The 23,657-nt window shown below is 48.9% G+C and overlaps 2 protein-coding genes and 1 pseudogene across 2 annotated transcripts; 1 reads left to right on the top strand and 2 right to left on the bottom strand.

The window, feature by feature from the left end:
* Window positions 1-3,375: 3,375 nt before the first annotated feature.
* Window positions 3,376-10,094, bottom strand: LOC149370946 (uncharacterized; annotated as a pseudogene).
* A 3,621-nt stretch (window positions 10,095-13,715) lies between these two features.
* LOC149370945 (uncharacterized) lies at window positions 13,716-16,157 on the bottom strand. The gene is made up of 2 exons (XM_089584345.1): window positions 15,778-16,157; window positions 13,716-14,055 (listed from the first exon to the last, which is right to left on the bottom strand). The coding sequence occupies exons 1-2, from the start codon at window positions 16,155-16,157 to the stop codon at window positions 13,716-13,718; spliced, it is 720 nt and encodes a 239-aa protein (XP_089440471.1).
* A 5,358-nt stretch (window positions 16,158-21,515) lies between these two features.
* Window positions 21,516-23,322, top strand: LOC149370944 (solute carrier family 22 member 7-like). The gene is made up of 2 exons (XM_089578887.1): window positions 21,516-22,674; window positions 23,288-23,322. The coding sequence occupies exons 1-2, from the start codon at window positions 21,516-21,518 to the stop codon at window positions 23,320-23,322; spliced, it is 1,194 nt and encodes a 397-aa protein (XP_089435013.1).
* Window positions 23,323-23,657: the final 335 nt, after the last annotated feature.

The following is a 23,657-nucleotide window of genomic DNA, read 5'->3' as shown; positions in this document are numbered from 1 at the left end:
CGGGAATGAGCAGGACTTCGCTCCGCCCAAGCGTATGGCACAGAAATTCAGTATGGAGGTATCTTGCCCGAGACTTCTGAAAAACTCAACGAGATAACATTCAAAGAATTGCAAGGCATTACGATCAACTGCAGGCACTCGCCAGAGCAAGCGTAAACGTCGCTTGTTCATTTTTTAATATTTCTGCCAATTTTAATCTCGTTTTTACTCGCTTACTTTGTAGGGAAGGCACAAGTGACCACCCACTCTAGGACGTACTGCAGTGGCGCCTGTCCCAATTCCTTGTAACCCCTACACAAACGCGCACAATGAGTTGGAGGGGCGTTTCGAAGCACGCGACGGCATCCGAGGATCGCGAGTCCTGTCCAGTACAGCGGAAAACAGGAAAATGGCTGGCGGTTGAGCATTCCCAAGCACAAATTATTGTTGGAAAGGACGGTGAACCACCCAAATTTTTGGTGGGGGACAAAACCCATTCGGGTGTCCCAGGTCGATTCCGAATGTGGGTCAACTCAGTTTTGAATTTTTCGGGTTTGGGCCAAGCCCATTTGGGGGGGGGGGGGGTCACCTGTCGGTACCGAACGTAGGCCAATTCAATTTTCAAATTTTTGCGGGTGGGCCGCCCCTAGTTCTTGGGGGTGGGCCAAGCCCATTTTCGGAATATGCCAAGTCGTTTCTGAACGTGGGTAAACTCAATGTCCAAAATTTCAGTGGTGGGCAACCCGAATTTCGAAGGTGGAAAAGCCCCATTTTTGGAGGTGGGCCAATTCAATTCTGAAACAACGTCAAGCTTGTCTTCCAGCCGAGCACACCCAAATTTACTAGCAGTCGAATTTGGCCAAGGTCATTCAAAGGGCAAATTTCCGAGGTCGTTACCATATCCAAGAGATTCCTCATATGCCATGTGCCATGTGTTGCCACCCATACCATGCAGTGCTACCCCAAATTGCAGCTTTACTTAATGTCTCGCACGTCTTCAAATCGTCCGAGGTGATTCCAAATTCGAATTTCACATTGTGCTAACTATGTTTGGGGACATGCCTCATGTGTGTGTGTTGCCAACCTTACACTACGGGGCCACCTCCACAACTAAGCTTTGCTTGGTAAATTGCATGCATGCCCATTCCCTGACTGAGTCGTCGTTTTTTTTTTACCTCAGTAAACATGACACAAATCTGGCTGAGGCTTCATTTTTGTCACATGAGACATCGCCGAAATCGCTGGGAGTAGGCTAATGATGATGATGGAAACGTGTACTGAAAATCAAAAAGACTTGGGTTACAGGAGGTCTGATCGGCTATAAATAAACGTTTTGCACTAAAAACGGCCGCGATTCGCCAGAGTACACTCTGGATTGCACGTAATTCTGAATGGGGGCTCTATGTTGCAACAAAATATTTTCGCTTTGCTTGCTTGTGAAGCTTCTTTATTTACACAAGCAAATTGGACGTGGGCCAGTGAAGATGGTGAATGCCGGCCTCAGTTGGCCACCAGCACTAGTTCGGGCCGCCGCAAGTGGCAGCCGCCTCGCGAGCGCGGTGGGCAAGGGCCGCTTGGGCCCCGATCATCGAGCACCCGAGGAGGAAGGCCTCCCAAGCCTCTTTAGTGGGGGTAGGATGGGGAGGGAAGTGGGGATTGGATTTGAATGCCCACACCATGCGGTACAGAGAACAGCGGCTCTCTACAGAGTGCGGACACTGGGGCTTCACGTTCGGGTCGTAGGGAGCAGCCTGTGCCGGACACCAGAAGGCGTTGGTCTGGAGCTGCCGCAGAACGCGTTCGTCGGCCTTCAACGGCCCCTTTGCCGCAGAAGGGTACCGTCGGTGCCGAGCTCTGCAGTCGTCTATGATTTCTAACAAGCGCAATAGCGGCCGACCGAGATCCTTATCGGGACATAGGAGGGTGGGTGCTCGGACGATAAGCGCACAGGCAGCCGAGTTTGCCGCTTCGTTCCCTGGGAGTCCCTCATGGGCTGGCGACCACACGATGCGCCTAGGCTGGGGTTCTGCTTCGCGGAAAGCATTCTATAGCAAGTGGTACGCCAGTGTGAAAACCTCACAGCATATATCGCTTTCACAGGAGAATCTCTAATCGGTGAAGGCCGTTCGGCTTTTGGGATCGGAAACCACGAATTAAATTGTGACTTGATATGCCCGATGAGCACTCTCAGCGCGGAAAGTGTGTCCATTCACCTGTGCTTGGCGGTGCACGCTGTACTTTCGAATTTCTAAGATACTAAATCGTCCGTCAGTACTACAGGCATCGAAAGTTTATTTAAGATGAAAATTTAGAATGTGGTTTCTGTTATCAACATTAAAGCATTTCATGAATACCGTGCATGAAAAGAACGAAGTTCCTGCTAGAATTTGCCTTCCAGCCGATAATGTGCAGTTTCTCGCTGGGAACCAACCTTTAGCAAGAAATGACTTTTTCGAGCTTGGAAGCATGAAATTTTTGATAAGGGTATCGTTCCAATTGCTTTTCCAGCTGGAAATTATCGGTTCTCAGCTTGAAGATCTTGAAGATTACGTACTACAGGTGGAAATGAAATGATCGTCTAGAAGTTTGAAGCAGAGCGTATAATATCTGCGGAAGCACGTAATTGTGCAGAATCTCCGCTTTAAAATGAAGGCGCGCGAACACAAGATGCGGCTCGTATAAATACAATGTGACCGACCTTTCACTGTTCTTGCAGTATTCTCTGGTTGTATGTTCTAGCAGCGCTACTATTTTGTTCAGGAATGAGGATGTACTAACTCGCCCAGAAAAGACTTAATGACTGATGCAGTACGTCAGCTAACCGTGAAAAACACCCCATGCTAACGGCTATAGCACGTTCATATTGCATGCACTTGTCTTCTGCGAAGTCCGAAATAGCAAACACAATCTTTATGAAAGTTCCAGAGAAGCTCAAGAATGCCTTAGTGCAGACGCGTACAATATCATGGAACGTGACAGCTTCAGTAACCGCGAAAAAATAAATTTACACCTAGTACGTATGTGTGCGACAGCAGCACTTTCGAACACTAAGCGAAATGCGCTTCAGAGTACAGGTAGTTAAAAACGAAATTCAAGATAAACACAATGGCGTCCGCGAACTATTTGGCACGTTCAAGCTGCCAATCACTCAATTCCTCTGGACCTCTGTATAGGCAGAATAAGCGTTCGAGCAATCTTAGGGCGAACTCTGGTCAAGAGCACAGCATCCATGGATACAAACGTTGTGTTACGAGTTCCACGCAAGAAGAAAGAATAAAAACATGTCGTTTTGAAGTTTCCTGTTTCAATGAAAACATCGGTGGTTTTAGCGAATGATCATTTAAGAAATCAGCCAATTGTATTCATCGACTGCACTAAGAGAAGGAGCATCAAATCTTAGAAAAAGCGGCATTTTGGCTCTCGATTCATCCTTGATCCTGGAGGGCAGGAAAAAGCCCTGGCGAACGGCTGGAAGTTTTCTACCGCACTGTTGCAGAAGCTCGACAAACTCAGCCCCAAAAACTCCACGTGACACGTTGCAAGACAATGTGATGAAAAAAATCTGCTCGGCGCTGTACTTCTCTAGACCCTTCACAGGAAGGTCGTATTTTGGGTCTCGATAATTGAGATATACTGCGTGGGCGATTTCCAAGGCTGGGAGTGAAGGAAAAATTGTTTCTACATCTGACGGTTCCAAATGGGGGCACGTCATGTTGTCCCATAACGTGAAGCTCATCGCTCTGTTGGATGAAGCGATTATGTGGCCGCCATCGCCGACAAGCGTCGTCAGGACGCCAAGTGCCTGTGCGATCTCTCTGGCGTAGATGAAGCCTATGCCTCCGTACAGCATCGCACTGGTGCCCCTCTTGTAGTAGAACGGGGGCGCCAGGGCCGTGTACGAAACAGAGATGACGTCGAGAACGGGGTCGTACCACGTCACTGCTCTCGTGTCTAGTCGCGGTAGTTTGGCAATAGCGACTTGCTGCTGGCTGTCCATGGATCGCTGTAAACCCTCCCTCAGCGACCTCCACCAAGTGAAGACGTTAGCGTCGTCGTAGGCAGACACGAACTGGGAGTAGTTGTCGCTCGGGCCGTTTCCGGACGTGAAGGCTTCTTCGGGCCACGTGACGGCCGTCGTCCGCTGCAGCGAAGATATGAGGGCCTCCTTGACAGGGCTGGGAGTCCTCGCCGAAGCGCGCACTTTCTCTACGGCCGTGGCGTGCACGCGCTCTAGGTGACGCCTGATGGAACGGCGCTGCTCGGAAGGAAACTTAGTCTGACTCACGGCGGCCAAAAGCACGTAATCCGTCGCCTCTACTTGTGAGACACACAGCATCTTTTGGATCAGCTTTCCCGTCTGTGATACGCTGCCAGAATTAAATATCTGGTTGCTTGTAAATCCACCCATGAGCTGTAAAAACCACCAGGCCGTGTGATGGAGGATGTGCTGAGCATCATAAGCGGTGAATAGCCTGCCCACGACGCCAAGGATTTCGCCGTTTGTTGCCAGGATAACGTCGCCAGCTTCGATGGGAGGAGAAGCGTTGAAGACAGACTGCAGTGCGTCTACCCAGTCATCGGCCCTTAACTGCGCGATGAGAGAGGGCATCTGCTGTAGTTCGATGAGCCGGGGAACGAAGATGGGCGCCCTGATTGCGTGGCTCAAGTTTGCTAATATGTGGCTCTGAACGACAGCACTTTCACGCAGGAACGCTTGATAAGCTGAGGAGGGCTTTCGATGTATGAAGAACGTTGCGTTAAAGAAACTCATGTAGTACGAGTATACGTCCTTGTAGGCGACCAGCTCCTGGTGGATGAATTCCCAGATGACAGGGAGCGTGGATGGCTTGATAGTTAGGGTTCGATTTCGGCCACCTCGCGAAGGAAGCAGGTCTATGCGGAACCAGAGCGGAAGGGCCCATCGAACAGCCAGCTCTAACAATGCCAAAAGAGCCCTGGGATAATTGAGTGATATACTATCCTCGTCGTCGGTGGGCCACGCGAAGGTCCGGTTCTGCACAAACTGAATGAAACTCTCTATGGCGTCTTCATCGCTGCCCTCTCTTTTCAGGCATGAACGGACGAGGTGCATCGGTTTTTCCAGAGCACCCTTTTCATGCCCTGTCACTGCGACGACGCTTTCAATGTCTTCCATCCAGTCGATCACCACCTGATACACGGTACTCCAGGCATGCCCTCGATGCCTCCTAGTCACCGCGGAGCAGACCAGTTGGCCAAAGTCCTCGCATGGGTTAGCGTCCGCCTCCATCCTGTCCAGGCCAAGTATGTTGGCGTAGTGGCGGCAGTCCAGTGTGTCGCACACTGGTTTTCCGGTGGGGCGTCTTTCGAGAAGAGGCAGCACAACGAACACGATGAGGGACAGCATGCAAGAAAGGAGACAGAGTGCGGACGCGGCTGCGCAGCACTGCGCTAGTGTGCACTCCTCGTCATCCTCTTCTGCCGGAGTTCGACTCGGGGCCAAGCTTTGCGCCTGCGTGGAAGATCGAGCATCGTTGTTACTAAAGCATTGTTCATCTAACAACAAAGCAATTTGAGCTAGAGCGGTTAGGGGAACACAGGTTCAGATGGGCCCTAACAGGTTTGGGCGACCTATATATTAAGGCGGATGCAATCCTCGTTAAAAAAATGTGCACGCCGATTCGCTTAATCATGGTTGTTAAAACTCGTACAAATACATGCATAGCGTTAAGGAGCCTGTGTCGTAGAAGAGCCGGTGTCGTCGTCGGCGTTATCTAAGAAAAAAAATGATGGTCGATTTGCTTAGTAAGGCCACATGCGAATTAGGGCGTTAACAACCCAGTTTTCAGATCGGTTCCAGTGTTCAGATCCAGTGTGCACGGATCGCAGTTGTTCCGACAGCGATAGTTGGTTGATGTCCATATTGGTAATTCTCTACCTTACATTCATAGATCCTTGGAAGCCCTGATGCAACGGGCGCAGGGTGCAGCGGTAAAGCGATGCGCCATTGAGCTTCTATGGCAGGTGCTGCCACCGGTAGGACTGCTTGCTTGCGCTGGGTTGCGACCCAGGTCGCTCGTTTTGTTTGGAACACAGTCCTATGTTTTAGTACTGCCAAAACAGTGAAACATAGAATAACACGCGGTTTTAAGAATTCATCTCACACTCAAGTCCCTGCTCTTTTCCGAATGTCTCGTCTTTGTGCAGCTTTTTCTTGGGCCGCATATTATTTTCACAGAACAACCCAGCAGACACCTTAGCACACACCTCAATAACAAAATAAAAGACGCATTCCAAACCTGGCGGTCTTCATATCGCTTAAGGCTTTTTTAAACAAAACTGTCTTAAGCACATTTAGAAGTGTTCAAGGTTGTTGCCTTGTTAAGAATGAACTACCGGTAACCTTCGGTATGAAGTCACCCATGAGTACAGTGTGCTATGCTTTTATTTTGCTCATCCCTGCCTTTCCCTCTCTCTGTATCTGTCTATCTCTGCTGATTCCACGTCTTCATAGAAGCTTTCAGCGGTCTGGTCGTTATGGCTCGAGGTAGGCGCCTAGACCTGCATCACCTTCAGTTTGTGCCTCATATTAAGCCTATTTGCAGTAACTGCCACTCTCATTAAAGGCGCAGTGAAGACGAATCTGAACTCGAATTTTTAGCGCTGAAACTCGATCGACACGTTCCGAGCGTTTTTGAAAATTTCGAATTATTGTCCTGTGCGGCCGATTTCCTTAATTTAAATCGGATTAACGTCGGACTCCCGCCTTTATTTTTTTTAATTCCCCGCAAACGGTGGGAGGAGTTGACCAACCTTTCACCCTGTCCCGTGGCGGCTCGCCGCTCTGCTTCAGCGGAGTTATACGTAGTGATCGGCGAAAGCAAAAAGTCCGCGCGTATTTTTATTTCCATGGGCCTAATTTGCAGCCATGTAGCCTCTGACCAGACCTATTTATTCATGGAAACCTAAAAGAAACAAAATAAAAGAGAAAGCAAAGCCGCCACGCGACTGCCTGAAAGGTACTCCATGCGTTGGTCGACTGCTCCCACCGCATGCGGAGAATTAAAAAAAAATGCAGGAGCCGTATGTTATTCCAATTTAATTACAGAAAGCGGCCGCACAGGGAAATAAATTGAAGTTTCTAAGAATGCTGGGAACGTGTAGATTGAGTTCCCGCGGCAAAAAGACGAGTTCAGATTCCTCTTCAGTGCACCTTTAATGCTATAGAATTATTCTATGTTGCCAGCTATACCCACATCGATGAGGGATCCCACACCTAGTTCTTATCTCTCTGCTAATCCACGATAGCACAGTTCCACGATAGACATTTTTCGTGTGCTTGTGTGAGATTTCCACAGATACGCTTGAGGGTGTATGTCATAGCTATAATCAGTGACTCGATATAGGCGCGACGTTAGGTTCTCTTGCTTGACAAGTTCAGTTTGTATTTTTGAAAGAAGGGAACAAACGCCTGAATCTCGAGGCTTGAGGATGCGCGATGTTTATCTATAATCAACGACTAGATATAAAGCTGCGATGTCTGGTTCTTTTCATTCGCGAACACACGTGCCTGTTCCGAGCAGATGTAGCGGCTTCTAGTTGTTGACTGCTATCCCTTCGAGCCTTCAATGTTTTAGAGTTTTACGTATTTTTTATAAAAGTCCTTCGATTCCATTTATTTGATATTATTATGATTTTTTCTTACTCAAAGTATTTCTTCGATACACGCAAAATCCTAGACAGCACACACGGGATTTTGTACACGATGCCTGGAAATTACTCTTTCGTCAGCTTCTCTTTCACAGGCACTAATTAACATCTCAGCTTCCAAGTCGGTGCATGCGCAGTACGTACGTCCTGTGAACACAATATAACGGTATCAACCCTTCATTGTTCTCTACAGGGTACTGGATCTCAGCTGGCTGTTAAGCACGTGGGCAAGGGCTTTGCTCTGAGCATGCGAGCTATCGTTTCGCATAGTAAATAAGTGCCCAGAATAGCCGTAAGCAGATGAATCACTGTCGATGTGGTCCCGATCACTGCCTGGCATTCTGGTTTGTTACAGACCTTTAGAGGAGCGAAATAACTACAGAGTGTTTTGTAGCCAGGCAGAAACTTCCATGAAGGTTTGCTCGTAATTCATGAATGTCCCCTTGCACTGAAACTATTCCGGACTAATACTCAATGCATTCAAAGACCAACACGCATCGGCTGCTAACTGTTTAACTCAGTTGGCATTTCCCAAAGACATTTCATGCTTTCGTTTTCCTAACGCTATCTTTTTCATTATTTCTTGCTCTTAATCTTCCCGCTTAATTTTCTTAATTTTCGATTTTCATACTTAGGCTAAGACCCTGCGATCTTAATATAAGGCCATTAGGACAGCGCCGATAGGGGCAATTAGGGCTTGAACTCTATACCGCGAGCAGCAGGGTCGATATTACAAAATGGGCCGGTGCGCCGTGGACTGAAGTGCACGCGCTAGAACCATCGACAGTTTTCGAATGACGTGGAAAATTCCTTGGGTTTCCGGCGGCCGGGAGTGACGGACTGGCAGTTCCTTCGTCTACGCGATCCCGACAGGAACGGTTCCGAATCGTGTGTTGGCCAGTGCGCCAGCGTGAAAAAGCAATGTTCAGTATCTCGGTGTGCAACCGTTGCCTCGGAGGCGCGCTGGCGCGAGTACAGAACAGCATGGGTTTTGTAAATAATAAGTACAGAGAAAGCCGGCGGCTCTGCTCTTCATCCACTAACAATGCGCTCGGCATGCCGGGAAGACCTGGCTTCGGATCGCTTCGGATTAACATCTGGTGGCTTGTCGATCGACTGCTCTGCTGATTTGATTTTTGAAGAGATAGCTTCACTCTGATAGGTAAAGCCGGGTATCGTCGTGTGTGCAACATGACCTTCGGGTGAGCTGCCCACCGGATAGTGAGCAAACTGCCCACCGTGGCAGGTGGAAGTCAAATTATTGACTGGTTGCCCGGGAAGAGCAACCTGGGTCGCACAATCCTCACTGGTGGCAGCACCTGCCATTGCAGTGGCGCATCATTTAACCGCTGCACCAATGTGCTAGAAGTGGTATTTGGTTGTTCAGCTTCATTTTCAGTGACGTTTTGTGCCCTTTGTTGTGGTGTAGTTATCTAGCCATGCCGACGGTTGATTTGACACCCGAAGCTTCCGGGGATTATCACAAAGTTTACAAGGAGGATTATTACAATTCTGATCCACCTTGGGGGATTCCCATAAACATTTGACCAACACTGTTTCCGCTTCGAATTATTGATCAATTCGCTCTCGCCCTACCATAAGCTTGCCGTCCCGGTTAGCTCAATTGGTAGAGCGACTGCTACGGTGAAGCGGTGGTCCCGGGTTCGAACCCGGGACCAGGACGAATTTTTCTTTAACTACGAAGTTTCTGAGAAAGCTGTACAGCTTTTCTTTGTAGCCATATGGCTGCGCTTGGGTGGATGTCAACGAGTAATTGCTCCCTTATTATGAAATAACTAAATTGCAACGAATATGATCATCGTACAAAACGTGCAGGAACAGTAACTGCGCTTATGGGGGGTGAAATTTACAGATGTAGTCTGTTTTCGCTGTGAACAGCATCGATAATTTTACGTGAAGTCCCGCATGATCTTCCTGTGCTGCGCTTCTGGCTGAAAGAGCGGAAATATTCTTTTTTTTTTCCGTGGAACTGGACACAATCAGCCAACCCCTATTGTGATTCGGTGCTCTGTTCTAGCTGTAGCTGTCAAGTAAAATCAAGGAATCTCCCATATGTCACCTGGACAGGTGCCAACCACAGACTCCAAGGGTCTCTGGGCAAGTGACAGTCGACAGACGTGAATGTGAGGAACAGTTTTGCAGCAGTCACATAGCTCCACTTCTTTAAATATTGGACTTATGGGAGCTTCCAATGAATGCACGCATACATTGCCGTGTTCCGAGAATGAGCTACGGTCGGTAAGCCTTCAGAGGTCCACTATAGTTTGTTAATATCCCCAACGACCTCGCGTATGAATGGGCTAGCATACCTTCACAGTCTGTTGCATCGAGACAGGGGTCGGTGCTTCCTTTGAACTGGAGCCTGTTGCAGGCGCGTGAGGTGCTGTCGCTTCGATGGTTGCCATCACGCCTGCCACGTCTGCCGCCGTTGCGGCCATGGCGACTAGTTGCGTGCCTCGATGCAGCACTGGGAAGAAAGGAAAACGGGAGACGCGCTCTTCTAAATCAAGCACGCACTGTGGGCTGCCACCAAGGCGAGGCTTTTGCACTCCAGATTGGGAACCTCTTATAAGACGAAGCGCTCAACAAGAGTGGGAAGCGTGTAGGGACAAACACTTCGGCTGCTCCCTTCTTCTCAATGCTGTCTAAATCGTGATAACACTAAGGCATGCTCTCACAACGCGGCGTTAAGCATTGAGTAATAGTCGCAAGTTTGAAGCTCTCACGGAAGTAAGACACGGATGCGCTTGATGTGAGGAAGCCATTCAGTGCACGTCTTATAGGAAACGCATCTTTCCTATGTTACTACTAAGCAAAATATTCTATCCAGACCTAACGAAACACGAAAGGGACGACTTAGACACCAATTGCAACATAAAATTTCGTGTTGAGGGAAAATAAACAAGTATTGTATTCGCATAGAAATGGTTCGGTTTTTTGTAAGAGACGGCGAAAGCTGTTTCCTTGCTATTAGCCTAATGCGAAAGCATGATAACGCTCATCGGCAACGAAACCTGGCGTCGGCGTTGATCGGCAGAAGTGGTCCCCAAAAAATCTGAGCAAGTTACCGTGGTACCAAAGAAAAATAAATTTTTTCCCAACAATTGAACCCAAGCCTTTCTGATTGCGAGACGAGCAGGCAACCCACTGGCCATAACACCACGTTGCTTCTTGGCGAACAAAAGCGAAGCTACGATATGCGTTGCCGAAAGACTGTGTTTTAATGAGTAGGTGTGTCATCAAAAATGAAGTGAGAAAATTAAAAATAAACACTAAAACAAATAAAGATAAATAACAGTGGTTTCACAATTTAAGCCCGTAAGTAGTGAAGTGCCTCCCGTAATTTTTTTCCCAATTTTGATTTGCGTTCAAATTGCTTCTTTCGCAGTTTTTTTCCGACCCGATAACGCGTGCAATTTTTATATGGACATTATATGCTGATAATCGCAGGTTTGCGCGCAGAAACCACTGCGCATGTCTATGCACACCAGTTCGCAGCGGTACGGGAGGGGCACCTGGCAAGGAGTTGATAAGTGAAAGCAACCACTCTGGCTAAAATCTGGCTCAAATCTGAAGTTCTTCGTCCTGACCGAAAAATTGGAATGTACAGGCCAAGAATGCCTTTCTGCACTAAAGGTGCACTAAAGAGGAATCTGAACTCGTCTTTTTACCGCGGGAACTCGATCTGCACGTTCCGAGCATTCTTAGAAACTTCGAATTAGTCCTGTGCGGCCGATTTCCCTACAGCATCACATTAAACGTCCCGGATCCCGCCTTTTTTTTAAAACTCACCTCCGAGAGTAGGAGAAAACCAACGCGTGGAATGCCTTTCAGCCAGTTGCGTGGCGGCTTCGCTTTGGCTTTTATTTTGTTTATCGAGTATCCGTGAATAAATAGTAACAGTCGCAGACAACTTAGACTCCAATTAGGCCCATTGGTATAAACATATGCGTGGACCCTGCTTTCACAGATCCCTCTGCGTACTACTACGTGTTACTCCACGCGCTGGTTGACTCCTACTCTCGGAGGTTAGTTAAAAAAAAGGCGGGATCAGGGACGTTTAATTCGATTTGGTAGGGAAATCGGACGCACAGGACAATAATTAGACGTTTCTGAGAATGCTAGGAGCGTCTAGAACGAGTTCCCGCGGTAAAAAGGTGAGCTCAGAATTCTCTTCAGTGCCCCGTTAAGAGCCTGAGTACCCTGTCCTAGACGTACAAATCGCGTACGCGAATCGAACGAGAAATGTGCAGGCAAACTACGCCATACACCTATAAAAGCGTACTTGAGGGAACGAATGCTAATTACCAGGAGCTGCACATGCCGGTAGCCATAGTGAAAGTAAACACGTGTAGAAAAAAGGCTGAGGCTTAACTTGGTTAAGCCTGGAGAATGCGAAGCATCATCGTGTTGCGTAATTTGGAGGCGCACAACCACAGCGACGGCGCGAGGTGGGCCCCCCTTTCTCCACTGTCGTAACGTCATCGTGTCACGTGGTGTGACGTCATGTATCACGTGATTTGGAGGCGCACAACCACAGCGACGGCGCGAGGTGGGCCCCCGTTTCTCCACTGTCGTGACGTCATCGTGTCACGTGGTGTGACGTCATGTATCACGTGATTTGGAGGCGCACAACCACAGCGACGGCGCGAGGTGGGCCCCCGTTCCTCTACTGTCTTGACGTCATCGTGTCACGTGGTGTGACGTCATGTATCACGTGATTTGGAGGCGCATAACCACGGTGAAGGGCTGAAGTGGTAGCTAAAGTAGTATGCTTCGCATAAAAGGCATCGCCCGTATTTCCTAGCTAGTTGTATGCCACTGTCAGTTCAGTACCATGAACACGAGCACGAGTGACAGCCATTCCCATTCTCTAACTAATTGTCTGGAAAATTTCCATGTGAGTTTGGGGCTGCAAAAAGTAACCAGAAAAAGGGGTAGTTTGTTAGCCATGTTGCGAAACACTTTGGCACAGCTTAATCTCCAAGTCTGTGCAAAGTAAGTAGAACCCCTGTCCTCGTCATTCGAGACGGTTTCGATCGTTAGGGAAGCCATCACGGTTTCCCGATAATGCGAAGAAGCAAACCCCGTTGCTTGGTTACTTTTTGCAAAGACATCACACGCGGGCTACTTTCCCTCCACGGGACTGTGTCACTTCAGCGAGAACACCCGAAATTGCTGCATACTTATCCGTTTTCAGGAAGGATGCCACTTTACGGTATGCGGCAGCGCTTCAACCTCAAGGCCCAGTGGCCGGTGTTATAAGAGGAGAACAGTGAACACTATAGCAGTGTACATTGAATCCAGAGAAGCTGTGTACACAAGCACACCTGCATTATTAGGAAAAAAAGAACAGTGCAGAGTCGCACTTATCGTATTTACTCGTGTAATAGACGCGCTCGCATAATATATGCACCTCCTGTCTCTGTCTTGGCTGTATTAAAGGAATTTTCTTCATGGTGTAATAAACGCACCCCTTAATTTGGTGTGCAGTATGCTGGTGATTATACTGATTGCTAGCAGGTGTTTTTTTGAACACCGAAACCAATAAGTAATTTAAAACACGCGATTACTCGAATGTTAAGGCTAATACCTCACCCTACTGTGGGAAAACGATTAAGAATGTTCCGCTAAGCAACAACCAGAAATCAGGTCTGGTCACATTAGGTTTCTCTGTATAACATGCCATAATAAGGATTCCAGCAACATTTTGCGGTTGTGCTTCGCGCTGAAAGCTGCGAATTGTGTGAGAATGAAGTTTAGTTGGGCAGCATTTGGACAGAATTATGACCAGATTCTGTAGTTCCAAGTTGACAGTACCCTCTAACAAGGAAACGCCGTTGAAAATTGCGTTTTGTTTTATTAAGAAGGTATCTCGTATTGCATAAGTATTTATTCCACCAGCCCACCCTTTCTTTACCCTTATATACTGCTTCAAAATTATGTTGAATATTTTACTGCGCGTAATCAACGCACTTCCCTCTTTCCCCAATTTCAGGGATTATATTGGAAGAAAAGCACGTCTATTATAGGAGTAAATACGGTAGTTCTCGTCGCACGCTCTGAAATCGTGTTCGCTCATAGCCGGCGCGGTAGGGCTCTCGCTCACCGTCACCGGGCAGGGACAGGGCCGCGGCTACCGACGCCTTGTCAAACTTGGTTTCCCCGCGTTCAGGCGGAGCCCGCGTGTCGGCTTCCGAGCCCCTGTCGGTGGGCGCACCGGACACGGCGACATCAGCCGCTCTCGGAGGCGCTGCTTCCTGTGCAGTCTGCTCAAAGGCGGTGCTCACAACACGCAAGTTGTCCGGTACAGCTGAGCCACGCATGTCGGGCTCCTCTGGGCCGTCCTTGCGAGGTTCCCTTGAACTGCAAAAAATTTTGTAAGAAGGTTTGGTTTGGTTTATGGGGTTTAACGTCCCAAAGCGACTAAGGCTATGAGAGACGCCGTAGTGAAGGGCTCCGGAAATTTCGACCACCTGGGGTTCTTTAACGTGCACTGACATCGCACAGTACACGGGAACAGAAGCAAACTGATACGTTAGCAACACGGAGCGTTTGCCACATCAGAAATGGAACTTCTGTAAATGGGTCAGAGGCATGACTAAATGCCGGTTAAAAGCGAGCACACATGCATAGTGCGCATAAACTTTGTCCAGGAATGCGTTAAACCCCAATAAACTAAACTATGAACTAAACACACGCACACACACACACACACACACACACACACACACACACACACACACACACACACACACACACACACACACACACACACACACACACACACACACACACGCACGCACGCACGCACACACGCACACACGCGCGCGCGCACACACACACACACACACACACACACACACACACACACACGCACGCACGCACGCACGCACGCACGCACGCACGCACGCACGCTCGCGCACACACACAGGTTGTGCGGACTCCTACAGGCCCAGGTACTGCATTGTTACATGAAGGTACGACTCGCCAAAGAGCACAGCGCTGTGTTAGGAGATATGGTCTCAACGAATTTAATTAAACAGCAGCTTCGGAAATTTCAAAGACACGAGCTGTTTAAAGTCGGGATCTCAAACTTGCTTCGCCGTGCGCGCCGCAATGGCAGACGTTTGTCTCCAACGGGCCGGTATCGGAAAAGGGGATAGCGGAAAGGGAGAAAGGTAGTCTGTCTTTTTTTATGACCCTTCAAATCATTTGAAATCTGTTGCCTCGGATGGAGCGCATGTTGAGCGGTGAACCATTGTTTGGGAGAGTGCACAGGTATGAAAGAGAGCTGCCCCTCGATACGGCAGAAAACTGCCTGACCGCTGGAGCAAGTAAGACAGTTGACTACCGTGGGGTGTACGGCGTCCTACGGGGAAGAGTAATAAAGAGATATGAACTGGACCGAACAGCAACGAAGATGTTACCGGCAGGCCGATTCTGGAAAAAAGTTTCGAATTCGTGCCAACATGGCACACGCGGCCCGAGGGTCGCATGCTGGAGACCCCATGTCTAACCATCGCCATTATTCCTAGATAAGTCTGCAGCAAGGCTGTGAACAGCATGGCTCGTGCACGCTGTCGCTAAGCAGTGTGTATGCGGCTCCTAATTAAGCACGTTACGCTAACATTATAAGCGAATAATGTCCGAAACGAGACTTTCCACGTGTGGACCTACGGGCGGACATGGTCATCATGTTCCTACGAATGTGTCCTACGACATTTTGCAGCCGTACACCAGTGCTTAGCGATTTCATGAATTTCACCACTCGTAACAGTCGCAAATGCTTTACCTCCCAAACTGGCATTTCAGATATGTCAGCATGTGTGCACAATATCCACGGCACGGCCATCGTGGTAACACTCCTTCACACGCTAGTGCAACACTATAGAATTATTTTGCGGTCTGTCCCTACGGGAGTAAAGGTTGATCGTTCAGGGACTGGTGGTTGTGGCGGCGCAGTTCGACACCAAATGACTCTCTGTACCAGAAGTTGTCATTGTGGATGGGACCGTACGCTAACATTGCAATATGTCAACACCCACCCATACATACTGCCGTAGACCTCAAGTGGACGCAGCTTACCCGGCTGACGTCTTGGCAGGGTCACGTTCCTTGCAGCGCTTTCGCCGACGCCTGCCACCGGCGTCGGCCGACGCTTTTGTGCCGCCGTCGGCCGCCGCATTCTCGCCGGGTTGCGATGAGCTGGACTTGGCGGACGACCGTGAAGAGCTGCTGCTGCTGCTGCCGCGGTGGCTACCGCTGCGCCGTCCACGGCGCTTCGGGGGCCCCTCGGGGGGACCAGCCGCCGGAGGTGGTGGTGGCTGACCGGACGCAGGACCACCGCTCTCCGGAGCAGCGGGCTGGCTCGCCAAGCCTCCCCGATCATCAAAGGGGACTAAGGCCCAGATTTCCTTCTTCGGTGGCTCAGCCTTAGTTGGCGGACCATCGTCGTGGGACCGCATATCGCTTTGCGCCGAGGAGCGAAGAACCAAAGGAAAATACTATCTGCAGGAATCAGAACGCTGGCTACGTATGTAAACGTTCTCTTGGGGCGAGGCTCACGCAATTAGGTTCACGCGCCCAGAGCGGGAGCACGTGTCGCTCTTCTTGTTTTTTTTTTCTTGCGCAAAAAAGCAGCCACGGGCTGCTTCATGGCTCCTGGGCGTCTTAAAGTAGTATGGAGAGCTAATTTTAGTTGTAGACTGTTTGTTGAGCTAGTTGGTCCATGTGCTTTTGAAATAAGTATCCGCCTATTTGAAGATGATAGAGACAGGAGGAAAACGATGGTACAGGCGACATGTTTTTTCTTCTCGGCAATGAGAAGAAAATGTGTCGCTGATAACTTCGTTTCATATCATTCAGGCTCTTGAAGAAGACTGGCTGAAGTGTTGGAGCGAATTAAAGTTACGTGTCAGCGATTGCACTCCAGTTTGTCATGCATTAGGGACCTAAATCCGCCTTCCATGTAACAGCCTCGTTCGGCTCTAAAGCGAATAGCACCAAGACCAAATTTATTTATCAGTTAGCGGTCGCGGCGGAATACCACGGGGGGATCTGTGTATGGTGCTGTCTAATGGATCATTCGAAAGAAAAAATGATGCTTGAAAAAAGTTTTTTGCTGTACTCCTCTTACTGCATTTTCAGAGGCTGTTAATTCCAAAGGATTTGCAAGAAAGAAAGTCGACTTGCGTTTTGGATGCGGTTGAAGCCCTCAAGATGAGTGAAATTTTGGGTAAATAGTGGTAATTTAATTAACTTCATTCACATAATTTGGGTAAATAGCGTTTTTTATATAATCGCGAGGCAGTGCACCCGTCATTTCTTTGATGTAGTAGTGTGTGTTGGTCCTCACATTCTCACCCCCCGCCACCCCCCCCCCCCCCTTCCATAAAAAGAAAAAAAGTCACGTCCCTGGTTATGTTTTCGGTATACGGCGTCAGGTGTCAGAGGATGGCTACGTTAGTAGCTCTAGACTTTATACGGCAATACGGCGGCACCATTTATTCTCTTCCCAAATTCAAACCTCGTGATGGGTAGTGCGTTATTTTGAGGTACGCTGCAACAACGATACTGCAAGCCTGTGCGAAGAGGACGCATGGAGTACTCTAGAAGCCATTTCCGCATAAGAGAGGAAGGCACTCAGTCAAAAACACTTGAGGCTGGTATAGCCTACCTGGAAAGCTACTCCAGCTGAAGGTTATAATGATGAGCGAAATTCATACACAGAAAACAGTGACGGACACACACGCACCCATCGGACTATATCAACGGGTTATCCCATATCCTGACAGAACGTTTTTTCTGGCCATTTGCGTTTGGTGTGAGAAGTGGAGCACGTGCCACTGCGTTGCGGCCCAGTGCTATATTCAAACGGCTGCCTTGTATACCATTTCACGAGGCCTTTCCGGCCTTCACCTGCCAGAGAAGTATGGTTTAGCTCTTCATTTGCGAAGTGCCATCATACCACAAAGTGTCTCCCAGCTAGGCTGCGAGTCAACACGGGTTCAACGCGGTCACTGGTCGGTGAACAGTGTCGGAAATGTAACATCTATCTCAGACCTGCCTATGCCCTTCGCCGTGACGACCTGCCTCGATGCCGATGCCGCCCAAGGCTTGATTCTGAAGGAGCAGAACGACCAATATGTGAACCCTTTGACCCCTGTAACCGTTTGGACTCTGTGAACCAGGCCTATGAACCTTTCGCGGTACCCTAGTTGCCAGCCGCAGCATCCACGAGAAGGCAGTGCGCTCCACAGGGAGCGTAAGGAAGCAGTGGCGCAACGGCAATTCTTCGTGGAAGCGGCCATCGCCACTGCGTACATCTGTCTTCTTCAAACGGGCATTGGGGAAGTAACAGTCCTCCGCATTCTCCAGGCCAGTCGACCGCACCTCCTCTTCCTGGTGGCCGAAAGTGTCGTCGGGAGGCTCCCAGCCTACTCTTCGGAGCAGAAGACAGCCGCCCCCCCCCACCTCCCCGCCGGAGGAAGAGGCCCCCGTGTCATAGAGAGAGTAGGCAGCACCCCCGCCTTTTCTGACGAGCCGCTCTGACTCATTGTGGTTGACGACTCCATACATACCGACCACAATCCAGTCGCCGCCGCACGCCTGCTGGAGTGTGGAAGGGGGCGGAAGTAGGGTGCTGGTATTCAGATTCAGCGGTTCTTCTCCCTTTCGTCTGCAAGCCGTGCCTCGAGAACCTATCATCCGTCACGACGGCCTCGAGAACCAGTCTCCACAGAAAGTGGCTTAAGCAAGGCGGCGGATAGCGGCAGCGCCATCTGACCACTTGACTGTTGATCCAGGGATTCTAGTGAACACCCGCTCTGGAGAGATACCTGCAGACGATGTAAGTGAACGAACCTCTTTTGCTTGTGCAATTGCCGTAAGCCTTTCTCTCTGTGCTCTCGTGCAAAGAAATCATCCATGTAATTCAGTTTGGTTTTTTTTTAGAATGATTATAAAATTGAAAAAAAAAAAAAACGTTGCGAAGAATCACCACCGATCAGAAGCAGCAAACTTCTGTCTACTGGACAAAATGTCAGCTCACAGTATCAGTGCCGTGTAGCACTCAGTGATCAGAGTAGAACTGTACAGCCCAAAATATAAATCAAATCAAATCAAATCAAATCTTTATTTTCCATCAGGTGCTACAGATGCACGGAAAAAAAGCTGCCACTTTGTGGCTTGACGAGTCCGCAGCCTCATAGAGATATATAAGGCATCGAGGTGAATATACAAGGCGAAAATTGCGCTTCCCCTTCTTGGATTTCATCGTATGCCTTTAGCCACGATAGAGCTTATGAAATACTTGTGTTAGTGCCGCGGCTGCTGATGCTTTATTGCAGTATCACGAATGACAAAATTGGTTTGAGTAAATATTGATGCTTAACTTATGGCAATGCCTCTGCTGTCTTGTCGTAGAACGCCACGCTTTTCGCTCCTTCCGCACTCAAGATGTGAAACAAATGATTCACAGCTGCTTCCTTTGCCGATGTCAGTAGTTAGCGAGGTATAAATAAATCAACCTTCGCACCCCTTTCCCGGAGGCCCCACAAGGTAATAAGAAGAGGAAAAGGGTGCAGTATATCGGGGCTTGACTTAACTTCAATGTGCCAGGAAATTGCAGGTCGAAGCTTCAAGAGGGTAGGCCTATGTCTGTCCGGGTCGTATTGTAAGCTCTTTCGGATTAACTTTGTTCTGTTATACTGTAACGTAGTTTGCAAGTTTCGTGGCGGCGAAGACTGTTTTTATCCACTTTTTTAAAGTCCGAAATGCTCGCCTGTGTTGTGAATGCGTTCACTGTGAAGAAACATCAGCTGAGTTAGTGACTCCAACCTGGTGCGATGTCTGCTCGAGTGAGAGGAGAATGAGCGCACTGCCAAAAAAGGTGATAGAATATATTCATAAAACAGCAATACTCTCCATCTATTGCATCATATTTGGCCATAAGACTTGTCAAACGTTCTTTTTAAGTGTACTGTAGCGGCCATTACCGGCCACTAAAAATATCTCAAGTACGTATCCTGACGTTCAACTCTAAACGCCTCATCCATAAAATTAACAGCTTATTCCTTATTCTATATGCAGGAAGTAGATATCTATCGCAAGCGCCAACCCTCAAGGCAAGATGTTGCGAATCTCAGTCCCAGATGCAATCATATTTTTTGCACAGTTTTTTCGACATTGCCAATAGCTATGAACATGGCGTCTCGTATGGGATGATACTGAAGTTTCCCTTTGTTCTGTTTAATATTACATTTTATAAGGACACGTTGCCTGTCTGCAGGCCGAAACATATATATATTCAGCTGACGGCGAACAACAAGAGCCGGAAAAGGAACAACTTGGCCACAAATAACACTGAAAGAGTAATGTTTTGGTCGTGCACGATACTGCTTATGAGTCAAAGCCATTGGCATAACATTCTACCAGCGTATTTGCAGCTGAATTCCCTTATGTACGGGGCAGTACTCTACACAGCAAAACAAGAATGCACTAGCTTGCAAAATACCAAATAAAAATCCAAGGAAGCCCCAGCCTGGTAATCATTCCACATTATTTTAGAAATGAGCGGCTACCCTCTTAAGAACTTCCTCCACTCTTATTTGGTGCAAGTTATAAAGCTAATGGTTCATGATAACTACATTTTCTTATCTTTCATATTCTGTTTCTTGAACCGCACTGCTTATTCCTGAACCACATTTCTTATCCAACTACTTATCAGACAAAACTGAGTTTGGAATTTAGGTACAAGAAATCTTCATTTGCATTTCACTTTGAAGGGCTACAGACACAAAATTTTGAACGCCACAAATATTGTGTTTTGAGTCACGGACGTAAGGAGATGCCTTCTGACAAGTTACAGTTGCAGGCGTCCACTGGAACACAATTTTTTACGGTCTTGAATGTTATCCACGAGACACTCGACATTTCCACCTTTATCATATGACGTCAAGGTGACATGCCCAAATTATTTTGATGTCCCCGAACCCAGTGTTGTTCTCAGGAACAACCAAAGCTTGATAGTGACGCTCACGTTATCAGTATTGTGGTAGTCAAGGTTGGCCAGTCGACCGTGACGTCAAGGCTCACTTTAACGCTAGCAGCAATCGAGACTAAGCCGCCGCGGTGGCTGAGTGGCAATGGGCTGCTGACCAGAAACACGCGGGTTCGATCCCGGCCGCGCACTTCGATGCAAGCGAAATGCTAGAGGCCTGTGCACTGTGCGATGTCATTACACGTTACAGAACCCCAGATGGTTGAAATTTCAGGAGCCCTCGACTACGGCGTCCCTCATAGCCTGAGTCGCTTTGGCACGTTAAACCCCATAAAACCAAACCAAAAGTATGGAGACCGAAATTGCCGGGAAAAAAATCGGTTGCAGTCAATAATGAATGCTGCATACTGGTGTTTTGAGCTCATTTTCAAGATTATATGGCTTGTATCCACCTTTCAAGGCGAAAAAACGGGCACGTGGAAAATTTATTAGCACCCTTTTAAAATCAGCATCTTTCACAGATACGCTAAGGTATGAGAGACTTCTACTCTGTGGCAAAAAAAAAGAAATAAACAATGTTCTTGTCCTATATCTCCTGCGATTAATTCTGGTCTTGATAACGCCTTGCACTAAAATTAGCTCTGTGAAAACGTTGCATAATACCGCTGAGGCAACTAGAATGACGAAACCTTATGTGGCAGTGCAGAAAGCTGATTTGGTCTTATGACAAGGTAGTCACGCGCCCAAGCTCCGTTCTTGAAGGGAGAAAAAAGAAAACTAGAGAAGCTCGCGCGCTGGTCGAGGCTTAGGCGTAAGAGCAAGGATGCTGCTCATTCTTATGCGGAATCTGGCCAAGGTCGACCTGGTGACGAGCGAGTGCTTCGACTGCGGTGATATGTTCGGCCACGGTAGATTTCAGCACTGGCTCTTCGTCCTCACGATGGTATCCATGTGTGCGATGCATTGCCACACACTCGTCTTTGGCCTCATCTCCGGCGACGTCGACCACTGGTGCAAGCAGCCGCAGGGTGATAAGACGTCTGCAGCCTCCTGGAAGAATTCGGCGATACCCCTGGGCCCTGACGGGCGTTTCAGCCGGTGCACCGTCTACGCGTATCCAGGCAACCCCAACGACACGCGGGTTGTGAGCTGCCACCGGTGGGACTACGACCCGAAGCGGGAGAGGAGCACTATCGTGAGCCAATGGGACCTCGTGTGCGACAGGCGATCCCTCCTCGCTGTGGCGCAGGCTGTCTACATCGCGGGCTCACTGCTCTTCATGAGCTTCGTCGGACTCGTTGCGGATCGCTTCGGTCGGCTGCCCGTGCTCCTCTTGACGGTGGCGGTCCTGCAGCTGGCCACATTGGGCGGTTGTTTCGCAGCCGCGTATCACGTGTTCGTCATCTCGAGGTTCCTTAACTCTGGCTGCGTCGCGACCGTCACGGTGCTCTCCTCTACGCTGCTCTTTGAGGCGTCGACTCACCAACACCGGAACATCCACCTGTGCGCCGCCATGACCGTGGGCGTGCTGTTGGCCGAAGGGTGGTTTGCTGTGGCGCGGCTGCTGCGAGAGCTCGACTGGATTGTTCTCCAGAGCCTCATGCTCTCGCCGACGGTCCTCACATTGTATGCGTTTACAGCAGCACATGAATCACCGCGCTGGTACGTCGCCAACAAGGACATAGCCAGCGCCGAAATGATCATGCTCATCGCGGCTAAAGAGAACCACTTCCCGCTTACCACCACGGCCTGCATGGTGGGAAGGCTCAAAGAGGAGGTAGCAATGAGTGAAAAACGCTTCAAAGTCACTGGAGGGGACCTCGCCGGAGCGCATGATCTTCGACACCGTGCGCTAGTGATGTTCAGCTCGAGTTTCGCCGTTACATTCACAATGTTCGCCATACTGCTCCTCGACGCGCAGGTGTCATCCAAAGCGAACTCCTGGTTCCAGTCTGCATCCAATGGTGCAGACTTCGTGGGCTGTGCGTTGCTCATCCTAGCGATCAGGAGGATCACCGCACCGCACTTGCTCGTCGCAACCCTAGGTGCACTCGGCTGCATCACCGGCTTGATCAGTATGACTTTCGCGTGGAAGGATTACCTTCTGACCAGCGTGTTGTTCCTCTTGGCAAAGCCGCTTGTATACGCTTGCAACGTGCTCGTGTTCACAACCGTCATGAGCGTGGGTGCCGCTGCAGTTCGCTGCGTCACAATTTGCTGGCTCTTCGGCTTAGGTCGTCTGGGAGGCGCCTGTGCTGCTGTCCTGTTCGCGATGCTAGACATGAAACGCGGAGATGTGCTCTTTGCTCTCGCTGGGGCATCGCTGTTGGGGATGATGCTTGTTCAGCTCAGTCTCCCGCCGAATCACGAAGTCCTAATACTAAGCACCGCAGCTCCCACCGCCAAAAACAAGGACGCGGTGGATTACATGAAGCACACACTTGAGACGCCATTGATGTACAAGAAGGATAGCCGCCGCAAATCTCGTGTAAGCGTTGCGCCATCGAGAGGGCCAGGCTCGGAGAAAAACAGCATAGAGAGCTATTGACTATAGGGCTGTGCTTGATTTACCTGTGTATCCTGTGTTGTTTGCAGATGTCCTCGACACATTGTTGCCTTTGATATCATAGCATGAAGATTTCTCTTTCCTGCAATTTTGCACTCTGCTCCCTTTGTCGCCTTACTGTTCACGAGCGGAGCACAAAACACGTTACTGTAACTTGTTATTGTGTTAATTGTTTCACTAGTATCACGTAATTTTGTGACAGGGACGAAAGGCTGAATTAATTAAAACGTTGTGTAAACTGAGTAGTAACGTCTCTGATTTGGTACCATTTGCATAAAAGATGTAGTTTGCCCGGTAAATGACGTGTAAACTAAAACCTGCAACATAAAATAGTTCGTCGTTTGCAGTTAGTAGGACGCATTGATAGAGATGCGTAGAATAATGCGCACTGTTTCAGGA

Source organism: Amblyomma mixtum, chromosome 1 (assembly GCF_055824585.1).
Source record: "Amblyomma mixtum isolate Tamu chromosome 1, ASM5582458v1, whole genome shotgun sequence".
Classification (NCBI taxonomy): Eukaryota; Metazoa; Arthropoda; class Arachnida; order Ixodida; family Ixodidae; genus Amblyomma; species Amblyomma mixtum.
The sequence above is the reverse complement of the archived record's forward strand: the minus strand, read 5'-3'. Positions and strand labels throughout refer to the sequence as shown.

Coding starts and splice junctions, on each gene's coding strand:
- LOC149370945 (XM_089584345.1), bottom strand. CDS start 16,157: ATGCGGTCCCACGACGATGGTCCGCCAACTAAGGCTGAGCCACCGAAG. Junction 14,056..15,777: donor CCTGCCAAGACGTCAGCCGG/GTAAGCTGCGTC, acceptor AATTTTTTGCAG/TTCAAGGGAACCTCGCAAGG.
- LOC149370944 (XM_089578887.1), top strand. CDS start 21,516: ATGCTGCTCATTCTTATGCGGAATCTGGCCAAGGTCGACCTGGTGACG. Junction 22,675..23,287: donor TGGTGCAGACTTCGTGGGCT/GTGCGTTGCTCA, acceptor TGTTGTTTGCAG/ATGTCCTCGACACATTGTTG.